At 43.0% G+C, this 20,818-nt stretch overlaps 1 protein-coding gene across 1 annotated transcript in view; it reads right to left on the bottom strand.

The window, feature by feature from the left end:
- Positions 1-20,818, bottom strand: part of MYH9 (myosin heavy chain 9) — a 390,958-nt gene that overhangs the window by 31,802 nt on the left and 338,338 nt on the right. The window contains 7 exon segments of the mRNA XM_030206870.1: positions 3,465-3,573; positions 4,252-4,460; positions 8,331-8,454; positions 13,698-13,786; positions 14,151-14,279; positions 18,275-18,436; positions 20,440-20,652. Of these exon segments, the coding sequence (XP_030062730.1) occupies positions 3,465-3,573; positions 4,252-4,460; positions 8,331-8,454; positions 13,698-13,786; positions 14,151-14,279; positions 18,275-18,436; positions 20,440-20,652 (1,035 nt within the window).

Below are 20,818 nucleotides of genomic sequence, written 5' to 3'. Positions count from 1 at the left end.
ATATGGGATTCGTACCTACAAATCCTGCACCTCCGAGGTTGTAGTTTGCTCCTAAACAATAACTGAGTTTGGATTCAAAGTTTTTGACTGTACCTGTGGGCCTATCTGTGGGGGGGGGGGGGGGGGGGGGGGGGAGGTTGGGTGTTAACATATTCAATTAGTATGGTACTATGTCTCGGGAGGGTCACAAGAGCAAGGACCCTGTGAGGCACTCTTGCCTACCTATAGGGGGGGGGGGTTCTCTCTGGGTTGGATGTATGATGGAGGGGGGAGGGAGGTCATTGCAGTCTTTAGGCCCCTACAAGTCAGTCATCTACTTTTATCAACGTATAAGCAGATTTATCCTTGAGGGGATCGTAATTTTTATGTGCTTCCCTTTTATTAAGACTTCAAGTGGGGGGAGAGGGGTGAGATGGGGAGGAAGGTGGGATTATACCGTTATATACTGAACAGCACTTGTTATATTTGTATTGTTATGAGCTACATTTGTTCAATAAAAAATTGTTTTCAAATAAAACATAAAAAGGAATATTCTGTGCAGCTGTTTATAAATCACAAATAGAAAACAATAATGAACAACTACAACCCCCCCCCACCCTCTATTCTTCCAGCCCCAACAATAACTGACTTCTACTACCCTAAGGAACCCTAATTCACCCTGTTCAAATGTCCAGGGGTTCAAAATATAGCCCACTCTGTATGCCCTAAGCGGGGGACAAATATGCCCTACAAAGCACTGTTATTATTTTTTAATCTGTGGATGAATAATAAGTCAACAATCTCAGGGTTAGCTCTAGCTCTGTCTTCCACAGTCCTTTCCACAATAGAAAATGTCTTCTCAGAAGGATCCCCCCCCTTCAAATTTTGCTGGTTGTGGCCAGCACTTCTGTTTAAAATAAATAAATAAATCAAAACATCGTCGTCTGCATCATTTGAACATAACTATCCAATTCATTAACAGCCTTCAAAGTAGAGAATGATATGGGGACAAAGTTTATCTCCATCCCCATGAGTTCTGTCCATGTCCCCTTCTCTGCCCAGTGGTTCTGAGTTATCATTTCAATCAGCTGAATAAGTTCCTCCACAGCCCCCCAAAAGCGTATTGTTCATTGAAATATTTTATCTGAATATCACGGGAAATTTAAGCTTGCAGTATTACCTAGTAGAAGGAACCGATACGCTCAATTGCCTCCCTGCTGCCTCTCTCGTTTTGTAATTTTCATGTGAATTGTATGATCAAGTCCAAAATGGCACATAAAAAAGGAAGCAAATTTTTACCTATATGTGATTGGCATGACAGCAAATTGCCAACCAGTGTTTAAGCACAAATGACTAACCTGTACAGAGTGGCGGGTGCAACTTAGCTTTACTGATTAGACTTGATGGACCTTGCAGATCTTTAAGGAAGTCATTTACTGTGTTACTGACTGTGAATACAAGTAATGTCTGATATCATGCATCATGATCTGGGCTTTAATGTTGTGTAAATTTAGAGCTCCGAGACAAGACATGGCAAAAAAACAAAAGAAGATGAATTCCATGGCTACCAGATGACAATTGTAAAGTTATGTAACCTAAAATCGGATTCTTTCCAGGGCCGGCTTAACTACTGGACAAGGTTAGGCTCTGTCCCAGGGTACCAAAATACCCAGCCTCCGGCCCAACCCCCCCCCCCGAAGGCCAAGCACTGCTCCATCACCCAGAGTCTTCCCTATGCTGCGCCTTGACTCCTCTGCTGCAATTTTTTGTGGGCAGGACACAGCAGAGGGAAGACTCAGGGACTGGCTGAAGGCAACTGGTCATGTTGCTGTTGCTGTGCAACCAATGTACTACTACTACAACAAATAATTTCTATAGCGCTACTAGTCGTACGTAGCGCTTCACAATTGAACATGATGAAGAGACAGTCCCTGCTCAAGAGCTTACAATCTAATCAGGACAGACAGGACAAATAAGGGATAAGGGTAGGACAGATAGGACACATAGGGATAAGGTACTATTGAAGAGAGAAAGAAAAGATAAAGGTTACGAACAAGTGAAAAGTTAGGAGTCAAAAGCAACATCAAACAGATGGGCCTTTAGCCCGGATTTGAAGGCGGCCAGAGATGGAGCTTGATGTAGCGGCTCAGGAAGTCTATTCCAGGCATAAGGTGCGGCAAGATAAAAGGAACGGAGTCTGGAGTTAGCGGTGGAGGAGAAGGGTGCAGTTAGGAGAGATTTAACTAGTGAACGGAGTTCCTGGGAAGGAGTGTAGGGAGAGATGAGGGTGGAGAGGTAGTGAGGGGCTGCAGAGTGAATGCACTTATAGGTCAATAAGAGGAGCTTGAATTGTATACGGAAATGGATAGGGAGCCAGTGAAGTGACTTCAGGAGAGGGCTGATATGAGCATAGCGACTTTGGCGGAATATTAGTCGTGCAGCATAATTTTGAACAGATTAAAGAGGAGAGAGATGGCTGAGTGGAAGACCTGTGAGAAGCAAGTTGCAGTAGTCTAAGCGAGATGTGATGGAGAGTGTGGATGAGGGTTCTGGTAGCGTGCTCAGAAAGGAAAGGGTGAATTTTGGCGATATTATAGAGGAAGCAACAACAGGTTTTAGCAATCTGCTGAATATGTGCAGAGAAGGAGAGGGAGAAGATGACCCCAAAGTTACGAGCGGATGAGACAGGAAGAATGAGCGTATTGTCCACAGAAATAGAGAATGGGGGAAGGGGAGAGGTTGGTTTAGGTGGGAAGATAAGGAGCTCAGTTTTGGACATAAAAGTTTCAGGTGGCGGTGAGACATCCAGGCAGCAATGTCAGACAGGCAGATACCTTGGCCTGGATTTCTGGTGTGGAGAGGTAGATCTGGGAGTCATCAGTGTAAAGATGATACTGTAAACCGTGGGATGAGATCAGAGCACCAAGGGAGGAAGTATAGATGGAGAAAAGGAGAGGTCCTAAGACAGAGCCTTGAGGTACACCCACTGACAGCGGGATAGAGGAAGAAGAGGATCCACCAGAGTATACACTAAAAGTACGCTGTGAGAGATAAGAAGAAAACCAGGAAAGAGTGGAGTTCTGAAATCTAAGTGAGGACAGCGTGCCAAGGAGTAGGCTGTGATCAACAGTGTCAAAAGCAGCGGAAAGATCGAGAAGCCTTTATAGGCTGCAGGGGAGTGAGTGAGGTGAGAGAGCAAAGAGAAAGGAGGGGGGCAGGGAAATAGATGATGCTGGACTGGGGTGGGGGAGAGAAGGGAAGAGATGCCAAACCTATTGGGGGGGGGGGGAGGGGGTGACATAAGCAATGTGATATTGGGGGTGGGGGGGAGGGGAGGGGAAGGTGCTGCCAAAATGCCTTAAGCCGGCTCTGTTCTTTCTACTACTTGGCATTAAGAATCTCCAAACGAAAGCTGCAGAATATATCATTCCTTGAAAGATCTAACCTTGTTCTTCCAGAGAACACTCCCAAAAGCCAGCACTCACCTGATCCTTGAATTGTTCTGCATTACGCCTTTCATCATCCACTTGCAAGAGGACATCCTTCAATTTCTTCTCTGTGCGGCGTACCTGCTTACTGGCATTCTGGCGCTCCCTGCACAGAAAAACATAGAAAGGATAAATTAAAAAAAACCCGAAATACAACCCCCCCCCCAAAAAAAACTAAAAAAAACAAAAAACAACCCCCCCCCACACGTGTGTGTGTGTGTGTGTATATATATATATATATATATATATATATATACACATACACACATATATATATACATATATGTATGCACATATATACACACACATACATATATACCCCCCTCCCCCCAAGAAAAAATAGCTGGGATTAGAATAGAAGTGTTACTGTACCTTTTGCACAGTAATGAGAACACTGTTTCATTTAATTTCCCAGATTAAAACATTTTAATTTATTCAATTGGAATTAAACAAAACTACTTAAGGGTACCAAAATGAGTAACTGGGCCTTCATAGGCAACCTTTCATTACCAAAAAAATGACGCATCCTTGTAAGCCTACACTTCCCAGGCCTAACTGTTGCCCTACTACACTTCAGATATTTATGGCCCTGTTTAATATGATGCACTGCACTAGCATTTTTAGAGCGTGCCTAAAATTAGTGTGTGCTAAACGCCAGACACACCCATATATTCCTATGGATGTCTTTAGCATTGAGTGTGCGCTAAAAATGCTAGTGCACCCTTAGCACTGCTTAGTGAACAGGGCCCAAGAGTATGTCAGAAAGAAATGGATATGCATTTACTTAGTTTCCATTTCCAACTGTTCTTCTAGCTGTGCAATCTTGGCCTCGAGGGCTGTAATTGAAGACTTGAACTTAGATTTAACGGCACTCTCCATCTCCTGCAGCTTGGCTTTGAGATCCTTGTTCTGCCGCTCTAATTGCTGGCGGGCATTCTCATTCTTCTGTGCATTGCTGCGCTCTGCATTCAAGTCTACATTTAACTGATCAATCTGTATGAAGAAAAAAAAAAGTTATAGCATTTTCTTCTAGCAATAATAGTACAGATAATACGTTGACAAGAAAAACGCCTCTTAATCCAAAGAGCAAGTACGCAAAGCTGCTTATCTATAACAAGCATTCCAAAGACAGTAGTTCAATAACATGTGGGTTATGTGACTATGCTCAGTGGTAGACAAAATTCCAGAGCTTTCTATGAAAGCAGAAGGGAGACCAGATGCTTGACAAAGCATCTCAATAGCACTGTAAAGATAACCAGTCAGCACTCTTATCCACGTTCATCTTCAAGTAACACGACAGCAGTGGGGTCAGACTAGTAATGGTAAAATGAATGTGTTCCAGGACTCTCTGAAAGTCATTATTAAAGGCTCCAGACAGAACGTCTGGGAGGCACCTCTAGATGCTACTGTTTCAGATGGTGTGGAAACTCCTGCATGTCCTGGGCTTGCTGAGCTGTGCATTAAGTGTAGCAACGCATCAAAGCTTCTGCTCAGTACTAGCTCAGTTTCTTGCTCAAGCATTCAGAACTATGGTTTTGTTTTAACAGGAGGGGGGAGAGAAGGAAGGCACACAAAAGACAGGGGGAGTAAGAAGAGCAAGATTCAACTCCTGTGGCTATGCCTTAACCAAGTTGTCAGAGGTGGAGGGTCCCTCTGGTTGACAAGCAGACAGCATGGCTTAGTAATACTCCCATAGAAAGCAAAGTTGCTTACCTGAAACAGGGGTTCTCCATAAGTGGCAGGAAAATGCAGTCACACTCTAGGTGATGTCACTGATGAGCCTTCAGCCAGATCACTCCTCTAGCTCAGATTAAGTATCAGACTTCTGAGCTTGTGCATGGGGTTTCAAGCTGAGGGCCACCCTGGTATGATTATATGAGCTATCCTAGTCTTGGGTGGCCCAATATTTGAAGATGGGCGGAGGGAACGTAAAATTTAATGAATGTTTCTTAGGCAAAGAGGTTGTAGAGGTGGCTTGCCCTAAAGTTGCATCTTGAACTGAAGCTGAGTCAAGGCAGTAATGCTTGGTGAAAGTATATACTGTAACCCATGTGGTGGCCTTGCAGACGTCCAAGACTGAGGCAGACGGTTTGCAACAGAGGCTGCCTTTGCTTGGAGCTGATATGGGCCACTGTGGTTTGGGGGAGGGCTGTTTGAAAGCATGTAATATTGGGGAATGCAGTCAAGTGCAATTAGCCAAAATTCGTTGGAGAGGTGCCAGCATTTCTTGAGTGGAATGTGAACAGTTGATTTTTTTGTGTCCTTGGTGCGAACCAATGGCCATACATCGGACCATGAGAGACCGATAATTGCACACAAGAGGGGTAAGACCATTAGGGAATATTTACTGTATGTGGCCACTAAGTTTAACAACTGCCAAAGGGGCACGCTCACTGTGGAAGGCACAACTTGAGGAGCTCCGGGTACTGATTTGATGATTTCTCAGAGATCTTATACCACGTGTGACAGCCCTAATGTGATAGATATGATATGCTGTCTGATTTAGTGTACATCAGCAGATCAACAAGAGCTGTGAAAGACTGAATGAGCATAAATCACTCACTCTGAATTTAGATGTGACAGTTCCCCTAGTACAACACTGGGTGGATAATCAATGGACTGACATTTAATGGTGTGTCATTGTTAAAACTGAATTGGGGAGGGAGGGTGGCAATGCATTGGAATTGCTCAATTACAAGGAACAACAGTAAACATTCACCTTGTATACTGTGGCCCCTGGTGGACTGAACCTACCGAACTGGACTGGGCATCGTTATGTTGAAACTAACTATTACTTCTTGCACATTAAAACTGGTTCCTGTTTGAGCATTTTATGAGTAATATATGTGGAAGAATGTTTGATGTTAGGCTCACACTGGTATGTTTGTACATTTCACAGCTGATTAACTTTACAGATTCTGATATTTTTTGATTTTTGTCTTAAGGACTGAACCCTGAGGCAGCTACTTAGTGAAACATGGTACATGTCGGGCGTCCAGTCCTCTGTATTAAGCCAAGAGCATCTAATATAATAAAACGTACCGTGAACGTTCTGAAGACAACGTTCTGAAGTCACTCAAACACTCCCTGTAGGGTTCGTGGATTCATGGTGTGAAGCCAGCCAGCTGTCTCTGCCCCGCCCTCGCGTCAAACGTCATGACGTCGAGGGCGGAAAAAAAACCAAACGGATCGCACCCACGCACGGTGCGTTTTATTATACTAGATTTACCTCCGTGGTGGCGGTTGCGGAAGCGCAGCGTCAGGGAAGGAGGCGGTGCTCCCGACGTCTCTAGCCTTCCCTTCGCTGTGTTCCGCCTTCTTCTGACGTCAAGGATGACGTCAGAAGAAGGCGGAACACAGCGAAGGAAAGGCTAGACGTCGGGAGCGCCGCCTCCTTCCCTGACGCTGCGCTTCCGCAACCGCCACGGAGGTAAATTTAAAAAGAAAAAAAAAAAAGAGGGATGTTCGGGGGAAGAGAAGAGGGTGGGCAGTAAAGTTGAACAATGGGAGCGGGAGGGAGAGGAGCATGGATGCGAGGGGGGTCATGGAAGGGAGAGAGGGAAATTGCTGGAAAGGGATGAATGGAGGAGGCAGGGGACAGAGGAGCATGGATGGGCATGGATTGGGAGGGCAGGGCTCAGGGAGAGAGGAGAAATTGCTGGAAAGGGATGAATGGAGGGGGCAGGGGACAGAGGAGCATGGATGGGCATGGATTGGGAGGGCAGGGCTCAGGGAGAGAGGGGAATTGCTGGATAGGGATGAATGGAGGGGACAGATGGGCATGGATGGATATGAATTGCAGGGCAGGGCTCAGGGAGAGAGGGGAATTGCTGGATAGGGATGAATGGAGGGGGCAGGTGACAGAGGAGCATGGATGGGCATGGATTGGGTGGGCAGGGCTCAGGGAGAGAGGGGAATTGCTGGAAAAGGATGAATGGAGGGGGCAGGGGACAGATGGGCATGGATTTGGAGGGCAGGGCTCACACTCTCTCTCTCATATACAATGTCTTTCTGACTCTCACACACTCTGTCTCACACTGTATCACATTCACTCTCTATGTGCCACACAGTCACTCACACACTCGCTTGGTCTCATACACTCACTCTCACAGAGAATGTGTCACACACACACTCTCTCTCGCACACACACACTCTCTCTCACACTGTCTCTCACATACACACTTGCACACACACTCTCATTCTCACACACACTCACACCCAGACTCACTCTCTCTCTCACACACACACACTTTCACTCTGACTTTCACACAGTCACTCTCACATACACACTCCAAGGAAAACTTTGCTAGCACCCGTTTCATTTGTGTCAGAAACGGGCCTTTTTTTACTAGTGTAATATAATTTCCAATGTTGTATTTTATTTGAATGGTTATAATACTCAGTACTTTATTCTTATACACTGGCATTAAAATGGTTGAAAATAGGTTTGCTTTTCTGAAGTAGGCTGTGAAAGCAATAAGGCTGTTTATAGCTTTTCTGCATACACTCAGATTCTTTACTATGTAAATTTTTCAATTTGTACTTTGCATTTCTTATCTTTTCATTACTTTTAATTCTTTAATTTTTTTTTTTAGGGCTGCATTTTGATTAAAGGTATGATCCCCCTCACCCAAAGCTCCTAGTGACTCGCCCATAGTCACAAGGAGCTCCAGAAAAAAAAATCTTTATCTTTAACTGCATGATTAAATACAATTAAAATTTTAAATGAAATGCAGCTCTAGAAAGTAAGGCCAATGAATTACCAACCAAGAAATATTTGGAGAATAGTGTCCTGGTCTCTGTTGGTGAAGTCAGTTTTTTCCTGACCGACAGTAACTACTCAAGACAAAACGAGAGACTTGCCTGTAAAGTAGCTTTTCTGAATCTGTCATTCACCATCTCTGTATTGCCCTGCTCCTCCTCCAACTCTTCTTCCAGCTGTGCTATTCTAGCTTCAAGCCTGCGCTTTTCTTCCAAGGCCAAGGCTCTGTGGTAGAAGAGAATGAATTAAATTCACTGTAAACAGTTTAAATTAAATACATATTAAATGTAATAAATGGTAAGGATAAGCAAAAGACATGTAAAACTTAAGGGAATATGAACAGCATAAATGTGTTCAGAAGACCACCTTGCACCTGAAAAATATTTTTATGTTCTACTATAACGGTTTAAATAGCAATTTAGTTATGCATGTAATAGACTACATAAAATTTTACAAGCTCCAGGAAGAGGGAGTACATGATGCCAAGCTAAAGAAGCAAGTGTTGGTGAGGTGAGCTCCTGAGCCCTTTTGGCCAAATCTTTCCCCCCGAGACGATTTACTGCTTCAAATCTCACACCTGTTTTTAAGTGGAAACTTTGAAGATACCAGCAATATCCTTTTGGGTATTTAAAGCTGTTATGACTTCAAAAATCTCGAGGAAGGACAGAGACCGAGGCCTTGATGGGGACAGCAAGATGGTGGAGAGGAAAACTGTAACGGAATTCAAACATGCGTGGGATAAACATAAAGGAATCCTGTTCAGAAGAAATGGATCCTCAGGAGCTTAGCCGAGATTGGGTGGCGGGGCTGGTGGTTGGGAGGCGGGGATAGTGCTGGCCAGACTTATACGGTCTGTGCCAGAGCTGGTGGTGGGAGGTGGGGATACGGTCTGTGCCCTGAAAATGACAGTTACACATCAAGGTAAGATATACACAAAAAGTAGCACATATGAGTTTGTCTTGTTGGGCAGACTGGATGGACCGTGCAAGTCTTTTTCTGCCGTCATCTACTATGTTACTATGTATGGCAAAGAAGGAATCGGCGGGCCCACACAGTCGGGTTGGCCTGGGCTGACGAAATAGCAGCCGAGTTCCGTACATTGCTGGAAAGTTTGATGGATCAAAAATTACAGCGTATAGTGGACAAATCAGATTCGGTGGGCAGTAAACTGGAAATGATACATAAGGAATTGCAAACTTACCACCACCTTCCGGACACTGAACATAAAGCGAAGATACTTACCTATAGCAGGTATTCTGAGGACAGCAGACCTTACATATTCTCACAAGTGGGTAACGCGGTTCTGCGTTGTCCGATCCAGTGCTTATGACAAGGTTTACAAGAGCTTTGTGGCGGGCGAGACAATCCAGGCGCATGTGAGAGTGCCTTCCCACCCGCTGTGAGAGTACAGTTACCGCAGTTAAATAATACAGCATAAAAAGAAAAAGGAGACAATTCAAAGGTGAGGTGGGAGGGTTTGTGAGAATATAAGGCTTGCTGTCCTCAGAGAATACCTGCTGCAGGTAAGTATCTTTGCTTTCTCCGAGGACAAGCAGGCCATAATTCTCACAAGTGGGATATCCCTAGCATCCAGGCTCACTGAAAACAAACATTTGTCAACTAAGCCTCACAACAGCGACGACAACTCAGATTAACCAGAAACTATATATAAACTGAGTGAGAGTGCAGCCTGAAACAGAATAAAATGGGCCTAGGAGGGTGGAGTTGGATTCTAGACCCCAAACAAATTCTGCAGCACAAGAAAAACAGGTAAATTCCTCCGAGCAACTACTGATTTTTTAGGGTGGTCGAGCAGAGCTCAGATTTTCAGATGCTACCCCGTTGCATGGTGACACACGACTCCTATTATTGCAATGATATTAATAGGTTCCCCTCTATGGATCTAAGTACACTATTTCTAAGAACTAATTACTGGCTGAGAGATGCCCTAATTAAATTTGTAGTCTCCTAATAGGTTCTGGAACTATAAATCAGATTAGGCCAGGGGTGGGTGGGAATTAAAGTCTAAACTGAGGCTTCCTATGCCTATTAGCTGAGCTTTATACTGATAAAATACTAGCTGTAAAATAGCACCTCTTAAATGAGAGCCTATGGAACTGTAACAGTATTTATAGGCTAAGAAAAACTATTACTTAACTCCTTAGCTAAGAGAGCAGAGTAATTCTGAATTAAATAGGTAACCTCAGGAGCTTTAAGTCTACCTTTCCTCAAGTTTAAAAACAATTTTCCATCAAATTCTGCATTTAAAACCCACTCTTCAACACCCACAAACATCCCTTCTGCGTAAGTCCAACTCTGTCCTGTCTCTTCTTAAGACTTATACCTCACAGCTTTAAGTTCACTTTGGTTGGACCTCTTTATTAATGCTGAATACAACAGTTTTTGCTTCTGGCTGTGTTTGGCCCTCTGCCATCTACTTGTGTTGCCTCATCTTTCTTGCCCAACCTCCTCTGGCTTCTTTCCACCTTTGGTTACTTTCTACCAGCTGCGTACACCTGCTTGTTTTCCGACCCAGCTAGGGTGGCCCATTCATTCTCTAGGCCACCCTCCTGCCATTTCCCTCACTACCTCCACTAGTATGCTAGACTGCTGGGTGACACCATTGATCATGAAGGAGAAGCCAAAAAGGGAATATCCACCAGTAATGAACACTGTTCCCTTTAATCTGTGCACCTTTTGGTAAGAGGCTACACCTTTGCTTTCCTAAAGCAGCAGCATAACAAAAGACAACCATCACAGGATCTCATTCTACATACCACTGGTCCTCCCTCTGATAAAGGGGATGAACTCCTCTCATATGAGGAAAGGCTAAAGAGGTTAAGGCTCTTCAGCTTGGAAAAGAGACGGATGAGGGGAGATATGATCGAGGTCTACAAAATCCTGAGTGGTATAGAACAAATAGATCGATTTTTTACTCGTTCCAAAAAGTACAAAGACTAGGGGACACTCAAGGAAGTTACATGGAAATATTTTTTCCCCCAATTATTTGTACTGAAGCTTTAAATTCAAATAATCATCACACAGCATACAATTAAGGCAACAACTAAATATCAACAAATGACCTCAAGAATTCCATCCCCCCCCTCCCCGTTAGCAGTTCTTGTAATCCAACTGATGACCATCGGTCATGGGTCCATAAGTATTTCAGTCACAGCGGTGGAACTATCAGCATGGGAGTGTCTAGTTCAATTCCAACTTGGGATCTCCATGTGACATATTTGTCCCATTGTTTATAGAATTGTGTAATGTGTCCGGCTCGGATAGCAGTCATTTTTGACATTTGATATAAATAGTCCATTTTATAAGTGACCTTTATCACTGGTGGCGGAAGGGGGCTCCTCCAAGCTGATGCCAACATGATTTTCTCTGCCACTAGCCACACCGAAGCCAGGTGGTGCACTGTCAGCTGGATTCCAACAGGACGAAAGTGCAAAAGGCAAGTCTCCGCTTTAGTGTGATAACGCACTCCCGTGATTTGAGTTAGTATATCTAGTAATTCTGACCAATAAACCTGTATCTTGGGACATGTCCACCATATATGAAACATATCATCCATCTCTGCACACCCCCTCCAACACTGACCAGTCCCCTGACCATACATTTTTGCTAACCTGTTGGGTGTGTAATATCAACGATATAGCACTTTATAACTGCTTTCAATCAGGGAGCTGGAGACAGAGACCTTTAACATATAACCCATAGCCCTCTCCCATCGCTTGAGCTCATAGCTAGTCTTCAGGTCTCTCTCCCAGTGCTGAATGTAGCGCAATATAGGTGTATGGTATGACATCAGAGCAGCATATATGCGAGACACACATCCCTTATAGCACCCTCCAAAGCTGTGTCCTCTAGAGTCAACTCCTCCTTGGCTCGTCGGTAAATATAATCTGGTATCCGATTATAATGAAACAGGTGATGTGGTGGGAAGCCAAACTCCTCCTGAAGGTCAGCAAACGACACCATCATCCCCTCTTCCCAGATTTGACCCAGAGAGCTAAGGCCCTTCCTTTCCCATATTCTGTATACATTATCCTCCATCCCCAGAGGGAAACCTGGTGCGGTTCTTACTGTCATCTGCCGAAAATATAATCTCCTGGGGAAGAACTTCTGTCGCATAGTGTACCAAGTTTGTAGGGGGAAGCACAATGCCGGAGGGGACTGCGCAATATAGGCCAGGAGTTGGCGTCTGGATATTATACTGATCTGGTGGTTTGTTTTCAACACTACTATTCTACTCAATATGTTGTATTTTGCCGTGAATTATTTTGATTTTTTTGGAACATAATTCTCTGGAGTGTATACAGTGTGTATAATACCATCAGTAACGGAGGTACTAGGGGAGGCAACAAGGGGTCTTCCCTGCTGTGTTCAAAAGTGCCCCTACTGCCCCCCCCCCTTTTTATTTTTAAGAATGGTGCTCATACAAGGGACCAGTGTCCCTTTTATGCTGTGATAAACATCTAGTATCCAAGTAAAATGCAGAAGAGCTATAAACTACAGTTGAAACAAGTAGGGAAAGCATGCAGAGTATGGCTCATGGAATTCTTTCCAACTTCCCTGCAGTGTTTAGGTATGTGTGCATGTCTGTGTATGTATCTAAGCGCTCACAAGGTAATATAATGGAAAATTTCTGCTCACATCAACTCAGTCCTCAGAGGGAACACATAACAAAATGTTCTCTAAATTCTCTCCTGCACTGAAGGCAAGGTCCATGTAGATGGCTACTTGATGGCTCCTCCAGCCAAACATGCTCTTCATCCACATCTGTGATACTGTTATTGCCTTAATTGTACAGTCACACACACAGACAACTATCTCTCATGGTATATGTGCTCAGTTTTTGCAGAGCTTGGTGAGCTTGATCTAGCTTCACTTCAGTGTCTAGTTGGAGGTGTTTCCCCATGCTGCAAATAGCTTTGCTGATTTTTTCAGCCACCTCCCTACATTGTGTATGCCAGGGGTCCCCCCTCTTCATTCACAGGTTATTTTGACAGCCTATTTTCCAAGCCCTCCACTTTATTCTCCACCTACTCTCACCTCTAGCTCATATCTGCTTTTGCACCCTAACTCTTCAATTTGAGAAGGGCTGATTTTGTAGGCTGGCTGGACAGAGCTCTTGGCTCACATATCCATTTTGGCGTGTGACATCACTTCCTCAATTTAGAAATTTGGTATTATGAGGTGCCTCTCACCATTAGTCCTTTAAACCCTGCTCTGCATTACATAAATGTGTAGTAGCCTTATTTCTCTCTCTCTCTCTCTATAGTCCACTTAGCAATATTGTTGCTTGTGGACGTCTGCTTAAATACCTGTTTTTTTTTTTTTCAGAATAAAGCTAGAGAATACAAATCTATTGATCAAAACCAGTTAAACAAAAAAAACTTTAGGTATACTCGGTGGGCCATTTGGTCCTTATTTGACATCTATAGTGTTATCAAGACACCTACCCTTTGCCACTGCTATTAGCTATCTCATCAGCCAGTTCGTCTCTCTCCTGCTGGGCCTGGCGTTTGGCACGCTCTGCTGCAGCAAGTTCCTGGGGGAGAAAATTCACATTCTGATGATAGGAAATTTTGAATTTGCAAAGAACTAATAATCTAAGTTACAGATTCTCAAACTGTTCCAGTACTCCGCTAGCCAGTATGACTTGGGATAACAATGTGATGGATTTGTATGCACTACCCTCCGCTGAATGCAAATCTCTCATTCACTGATGTGCTGAAAATCAGATTGGCTAAGGAGTATTCCTGGATCAGCTTGAGAACCACTAGGTAACTGCTGTCATAATTTCTCAGACAACTTTTACAAAATGCAGAAAACATTTTATTCATGTTGGTAAAATATTGTACCGATTTGTATAAGGTACTGCTTATGGTACATGACCTGTCTGGACACGTTACCTCCTGCATATGGATCATCTCAGCTTCCATGCTTTTCAGTTTCTTCTCATTCTCTTTGGCTTGAGCCAAGATATCCTCTCGGGAGGCACGGGTATCATCCAGCTCTCGCTGATAATCTTTCATCTGAGCCTGCGGAAGAATGGATGGATCAGCAATTTAGCCTACCACTACAAGGACATTTTAGGGAAAACACAGTACCAACTGGTAACATTTTTGCAAGACAGTAAAATACACTTCCTTTTTATAGGACATGAGAAAATCTTACTGGCATTGTTACGGGACCTACAATCCCCACTGAGATATGGTTCTGATACTTAACATGAAAACATTAATAATCCTACTTATTTCAGGAGGAACATTTTACACATTTTTGTTTTAGAAATAAACTCTGTCTGTTGTATTTTGCTAAGCTGTTAAAAATAAACCTAACATGAAATCAATGACTGCTTCATGCAATAGCTGGCTCAGGAACTGAGAAGAGGAGCTATTTTAGACCTAGTTGTTAGTGGAACACAAGATTTGGTCCAAGAGGTGACAGTGCTGGGGCCACTTGGTAGTAGTGATTAGTGACAAAACAGTGGGTTTTAAGCCTGTAACTTGTATTATTTCTTGAAGTGTATTTCTCTAGTTAGGCCAGCAGCTGGTGCATGTTTATGTTTAAAGCTGTTAAAGAGAACCGACGTTCCTTCTTTAGTTAACACAGATAAGAGGTAATCTGCAGCTATTTTAAAACTTGTTGTTCTGGGCTCTAATTGGCCCAGGAGCTCAATTTCATCTAGAATGTACTGACTTTTGCTCCAGTCATAGCCAGGGAGAAAAAAAAAAAAAAAAAAAAAAAAAAGAGATGGATCTCTTTGCTGAGGTTCTGTGAAAGTTATATTTGATAACTTGTGAGCAGCTATATGTCCTGATCTCCTAGGTACTATTTAGATAGTATACAAATGTTTAATGTTAAAATTGATTCATATTTCAGTTATCTGTTACTGTTTGCTGACTGCACCTTTTCTGTTCACTGTTCTAATTTTTTTTTCATGATAAACATTTTTAGTTTATTGCCTCTGCTTGTCTGGACTAAGAATCCTGGTGATTTGTGTGTTGGGTCTGTGAGTGCTTTCTGGAAACTGTGGAACGACTGGGATTGTGGCCTCCAGTAACCTAGAAATCACCGGGGATAATTTCAGAGCAGGAGACTCATCCAGAGGTGGTAGGGACCCAGTCGATGAGATGAGGGTGCTAGTATACAGCACACGTGGCAAGGGCAGCCGGACCAGAGCTGTGCTGGGGATAGACCCTCTAAGTGACCTTGGGTACCTAGGCATTTCATGACAGTGATCATAAATCAAATTTGGCTTAACTGGAACATTAATCATGGTATATTTCCTAGTATTTAGTTTTCAAAAGGGAGATCAGGAAAATTAGGAAAAAAAAAAAAAACTAAAAGGAGCAGCTACAAAGATTAAGAGTTATCAGGCATAGACATTGCTTAAAAATGCCATCTTGGAAGCCCAAACCATGTGTTTCCCCGCATATTAAAGGTGAGTGACCAACTAGTCCACATGGTTAAAAAGTTATGTCAAAAGAAATTAGCAGCTAGAACATCTTTCAAAAACATGGGAAAAGAACTGAAATGAAGAAAACATGAAAGAGCAAAGTACTGGCCAGTTAGATGCAAAGCAATAAGGCAGGCAAAAAGGATTTAAAAAGCAGGCTGCAGTAGAGAAAGTGAAGTTATTTGCAGCAGGTATTTTGTTGAGGACAGCATGATACACAGCCTTACATCGGGTGACGATATCCAAAGCCATGTGAGAATGCTCTCCAGTTTATTTACAACAAACTTTTGAGTATTGTACTGTGCATGTGGGTCTTCCCACTGTTAAGCAACACCTAGATAGTTAAGTTTATAGCTTGTAGAATACAACTCCAAGGTTATGTATCCTGCTGTTAACATAGAACACTTGGTACAGGTAACTTCATTTTCTCTCAGGACAAGCAGGATAATATAACCTTACACCTGAACTCCCTAGCTACAAGCTGCCTTTAACAAAAAAAAAAAAAAAAAAAAGGGGGGGGGGGGGGGGGGGATAACATAGGTCCTTACAACAGGCTATGGCCCATCATAACATTCTTATAAATAATATAAATGAATAACTTTTTTTAAAGCAGTCTGGAGCTGAAATGGCCAAGGAGGGTGGAGTTAGATTCTAGACACCAAATAGATTCTGAAGGACTGTCTGGTCAAAATAATTGTTGTGTCAGGAGTCCTGTTCCAAACAGTAATGAGAAATCGACTCAGCTACATCTCTAAAATTATGACTGTAACATGACCCTCTAGAGACAACCTAGCCTGGACATTAGTGAAGGAAATGCAGTCTGCTAGCCAATTAGAAAAATTGTATTTGCTGATGGTAGTCCCCATCCTGTTTGGGTAAAAAGAAACAAAATGCTGGGGGGACAGTCTATGGGCTTTTCTCCTCTCCAAATAGCAGGTCAAAGTTCTCTTGAAGTCCCAAGTGTGCAGGGCACTCATCTTTATGGGTATGAGGTCTTGGAAAAAATACTGATAATCACCAAGGCGGAATTCTGACTACCTTAGGATGGGTATGCAGGACAAATATTGTTGAAAAGCTTCATATATCAGCTATTAGGGCCTGTTGGCTGAAGTGACCACCATTAAAAATAGGACCTTCCAAGTCAGGTACTTCTGGTGGCAGGTATCTCATTGCTCTAAAGGAGATTTCATCAGCTGGGTTAAAATGATGCTGAGGTTCCATAACACCACAGGTGGCCTGATGAAAGCTTCAACAGAAACAAGCTCTGCCTAAAAACATACAACTAAAGGCTGAACACAGATTGTATTGTAAGCCACACTGAGCCCGCAAATAGGTGGGAAAATGTGGGATACAAATGCAATTTAAATAAATAAATGAATTTAGGTTCTATTTGGTGTTATATGCCAACAGCGCTAAGATGAACCCTAATAAAGCTAGTCTTGAGATCAGACTAAAGTGTAGAAGGTATTAAAACATTTTTTTTGGTGTAACACAGGAAAACAGGGCCTTGCCCTCACACCAGACAGAAAAAGGCTTCCACTACTAGGACCTTCTAGTGAAATCTCATTGACACCAGCAGGACTTGGAGACACATTGATAGGCAGGTTCAGTGAATCCACTACCACCCTTTCAATATCCACACCAGGAGCATAGCTACATGGGGCCCTTGGGGTCCCAGGCCCCCACCCATTCCTGGCTTAAGTATTGCTAGGGTCTATATACTTGGCCAGTAAGCACCCCCTCCCCCACTCTGGTATCTCTCTCTCCCTTCCTCCTCTCATGGTCAGGCATTTTTCCTTCCTTTGCCTGCCCCTGGCGCTACAATCCTCTGACTTTTGGCAGTGTCAATGATCAAAGAAGCCTCACCTCCTTCCAGCCCTGGAAGCTTTGGCAGGGCTCTGCAGAGGGAAAGCTTCCAAGACTGGTAGGAGGCATGGCTGCTTTGATTGCTGACGCTACCAAGAGTCATAGGATTGCAACGCCGTAGGGCAGGCTCAGGAAGGAAATATGCCAGACCATGTGGGAGGGAAGGGAAAGAGGTGTTAATTGCCAATTGAGAGACTATCCCCCTCAGACTATCTGAAGAAGCCACCGGTTGGAGATTACAAGGGGTCATCTGTCTTGGAAAAAATGTTTACCTTCCCTCCTACCAGCAGGTCGTCCGAATGGATATGGTGGCTATTCTCTCCTAGAGCCAGTCAAAAGCTTGCCCCTGCTTTTGCCTGGGGAGCAGGTTGCAAGTTCTGTTACTGCTGGCAGGCCCAAAGGACACTGGGTCTGGGGCTACTGCTGAGGACTATGAGAACGCGGAGCACTGTGCCGCCGTGAGTTTTTCATTCTCTCTCTTCAGATATTTTGAGTGTGACCATTTGTATGTTGCTGGCTTGCAAGAACCCTGGACGAAGACTATGTTTGTCGAAACACAGACCGTGCTGGGTTGGTGTGTCAGCAATTCTTGTTCAAAGAATAAAACTTTTTGCCTTCCTGGACATTGTGGCTAGCTATTTTCTCTTCTTTTTGGTAGCTTTTGTGGTAACTGTGGAATTTGTGTGTACACTGAGCAGAGTAACATACCTGTAATTTGCGTAACTGCTTAAGGGCTTCCTCCCGGTTCTTGTTAGCCAATTCAATTTGTCCCATCAGATCTTTCAAATCCATCTCCAATTTCTTTCTGGCAGCAACAGCCATTGAGCGCTGCTTCCTCTCATCCTCTAGCTCTGCCTCCATATCTTTAACCTAGCATACAAACAAGATACCAAATCACCAAAGCTTATACATGTACTATGTCAGCTATCCAAGAGTACTGTTGATAAATTCATCCTGTATGCATCCAACCTTAAAAAGAGCAATAAAAAAAGAAATGACCGGGCCATGTAATCTCTTCTTTACCTAGTGTGGAATACCATTCTGCTTATGCTGGCTTTCCCACAACTAGGCATTCTCTCCACAAACTCTTAAAACTGCATATTTTGTCATTATATATACCAATTGCTCAATTTTACAAATATGTACAAACTACTGAACTACTACTACTACTTAACATTTCTAAAGCGCTACTAGGGTTACGCAGCGCTGTACAATTAACGTCCTTGGTTATATACCACGTATATTACAGACCTGCTGAAAAGGACTGCCATTCTTACACAGCACCCAATGACTGCTATCAGTTTCTTCTTAATGCTGCTCATACTTCTAATATTCACTCTGATCATTTTAACTTCAAAAAATATATCACATTAAATGTGCTATATATGAGGAAAAATTAAGTTTTAACATATTTTTGCTTTACAAAAAGCATTCACCTTTGAGATACTGCTTATGGTACTATTAAGAATGGATACGCTAGAGAAGATAAACAGGTAGAAGTGTACAACCAGTGTCTTCCGTGCCAGAGATATTTGGCAGCCGGGAGGCATGAAGGAGTACCTGGGTGGGGAGGGTACTGCACATTGTGTTTCTTATAAATAATTGGTGGTATATCAAAATGCAAACAAAAATAAAAAGTTTTCTGTTAAATTATCTGAGTGGTCATTAAAATCAACTGGGTGGCATGCTTATTCAAAAGATCCTGAGAACACCACACTATACTCAAAAGGACATATTCAACTACAGAGATTACATCTATGTATATGTGTGTTTTGTGGACATTTTACACTGTGACAACATGGCAGTCTCTTTTGCAGTCCATCAAGTCCATATTGAGTGCTTATCTTGCCTTACATCTGTTCTACACTAATTTACTTATTACATGACCTTCCCATTTGTTTCGCTAGCTGCCAGTGTTTAGTCTACAGTTTTCTCAAATTTTTGATTAAAAAAAACCATTAAGTACCTTCTATTAATCCCCTATAGCTACCAAATTCAGTTAGGCTGCTTCTACTCAACTTCTTGTACAAAAGCTGGTCAGTACTGAAGTCTGGATATGTTTCCATGTATTTTCATGTTGTATTGGTCTCACCCTGTCACACCAGTTCTCTTATTTCCATTACTTAGTTCACTACCCTTGCCTCTGTCCGTCTCATTCTACTTTCACTGCTTCACGTGACCAGCTGCTTTAGATTTGTCTCTGCCCATCCCTCGTTCCGGTTCCCATCTCTGCATTCTATACTTGCCCTTCATCTCCTCTAACCTGTTATCCTAGCAACTGACAGTCTTACCTGTCTGGTCCTCCTAGTCTCTGTCCCTGCTGTTTGATTCCCCCTTTAGACATCTTCATCTACCCCATCTCACCAATAGCATGGCTTTAATGCTATGGGATGACTAAAGTTTGCTTCACGCTAAAGCAGTACCCCAGCAGCAATCTCCCCAATTTGTCATTTGTCAGATGAGGTCTCAATACTCTACACATGCTACCTTCTAAAATTTCAGTAAAATTCATCTGGCTATTTTCTCACAGCAAGTGTAGTTCAAGCAAGTGAGCATGATCAGGAACAAAAGCATACTTTTTCTGAACAAAAAAATACTTATGAAGAGCAGTGGTTGCAGACTGCATAAGTACTTTAGTTTTAAAAACTCCTATCACTTTGGCAAATTTTCTGTATGGCTAAAGGCATGTGGTTCAAATTGGAATGAGGCCAAACGTTATCCATAGAGTAACACTATTCAGTTGCTATACAGCTCTTAACTGTTTATTCCTTCTGTTTCTGTAGCTGGAGATAGTTATATGGATAATGTATCTGAGTTGCCTAGTATTTTCAGCAATTGGACAAATGGCTGAATATTGAGAGAAGCTATCATACCTGTCTCATGAGTTGCTTTTTCTTGTCCTCACTCATCTCATCTCGGCCTTGGAGGTCCCGCTCAAATTGAGCTTTCAGTGCCTGCAAGGTCACTTCCAGTCGCAACTTGGCATCTTCTGTGGCCTGCAGTTCATCTTCCAGCTCTTCCAGCTGAGTCTTCATCTCCTCTACTTGTTGCTCAAGGGTCCGTTTGGATTTTTCCAGCTCATGAACCTGTCATTATGCAAAAGAGACTCTGATTATGCAATAAAAATTCAATGGTCAAGTTGCTTCCACAGCATGTTTAAACAAACCAAATCTTGAAGGGCCAGCTAACTAGAGTTTCTGCATTTTGGCCAGAAGGATTTACTATTTAAAGTTGAAGCTGCATTGATTCTAG

This window comes from Microcaecilia unicolor, chromosome 1 (genome assembly GCF_901765095.1).
Source record: "Microcaecilia unicolor chromosome 1, aMicUni1.1, whole genome shotgun sequence".
Classification (NCBI taxonomy): Eukaryota; Metazoa; Chordata; class Amphibia; order Gymnophiona; family Siphonopidae; genus Microcaecilia; species Microcaecilia unicolor.
This window is presented reverse-complemented; position numbering and strand designations above follow the sequence as displayed.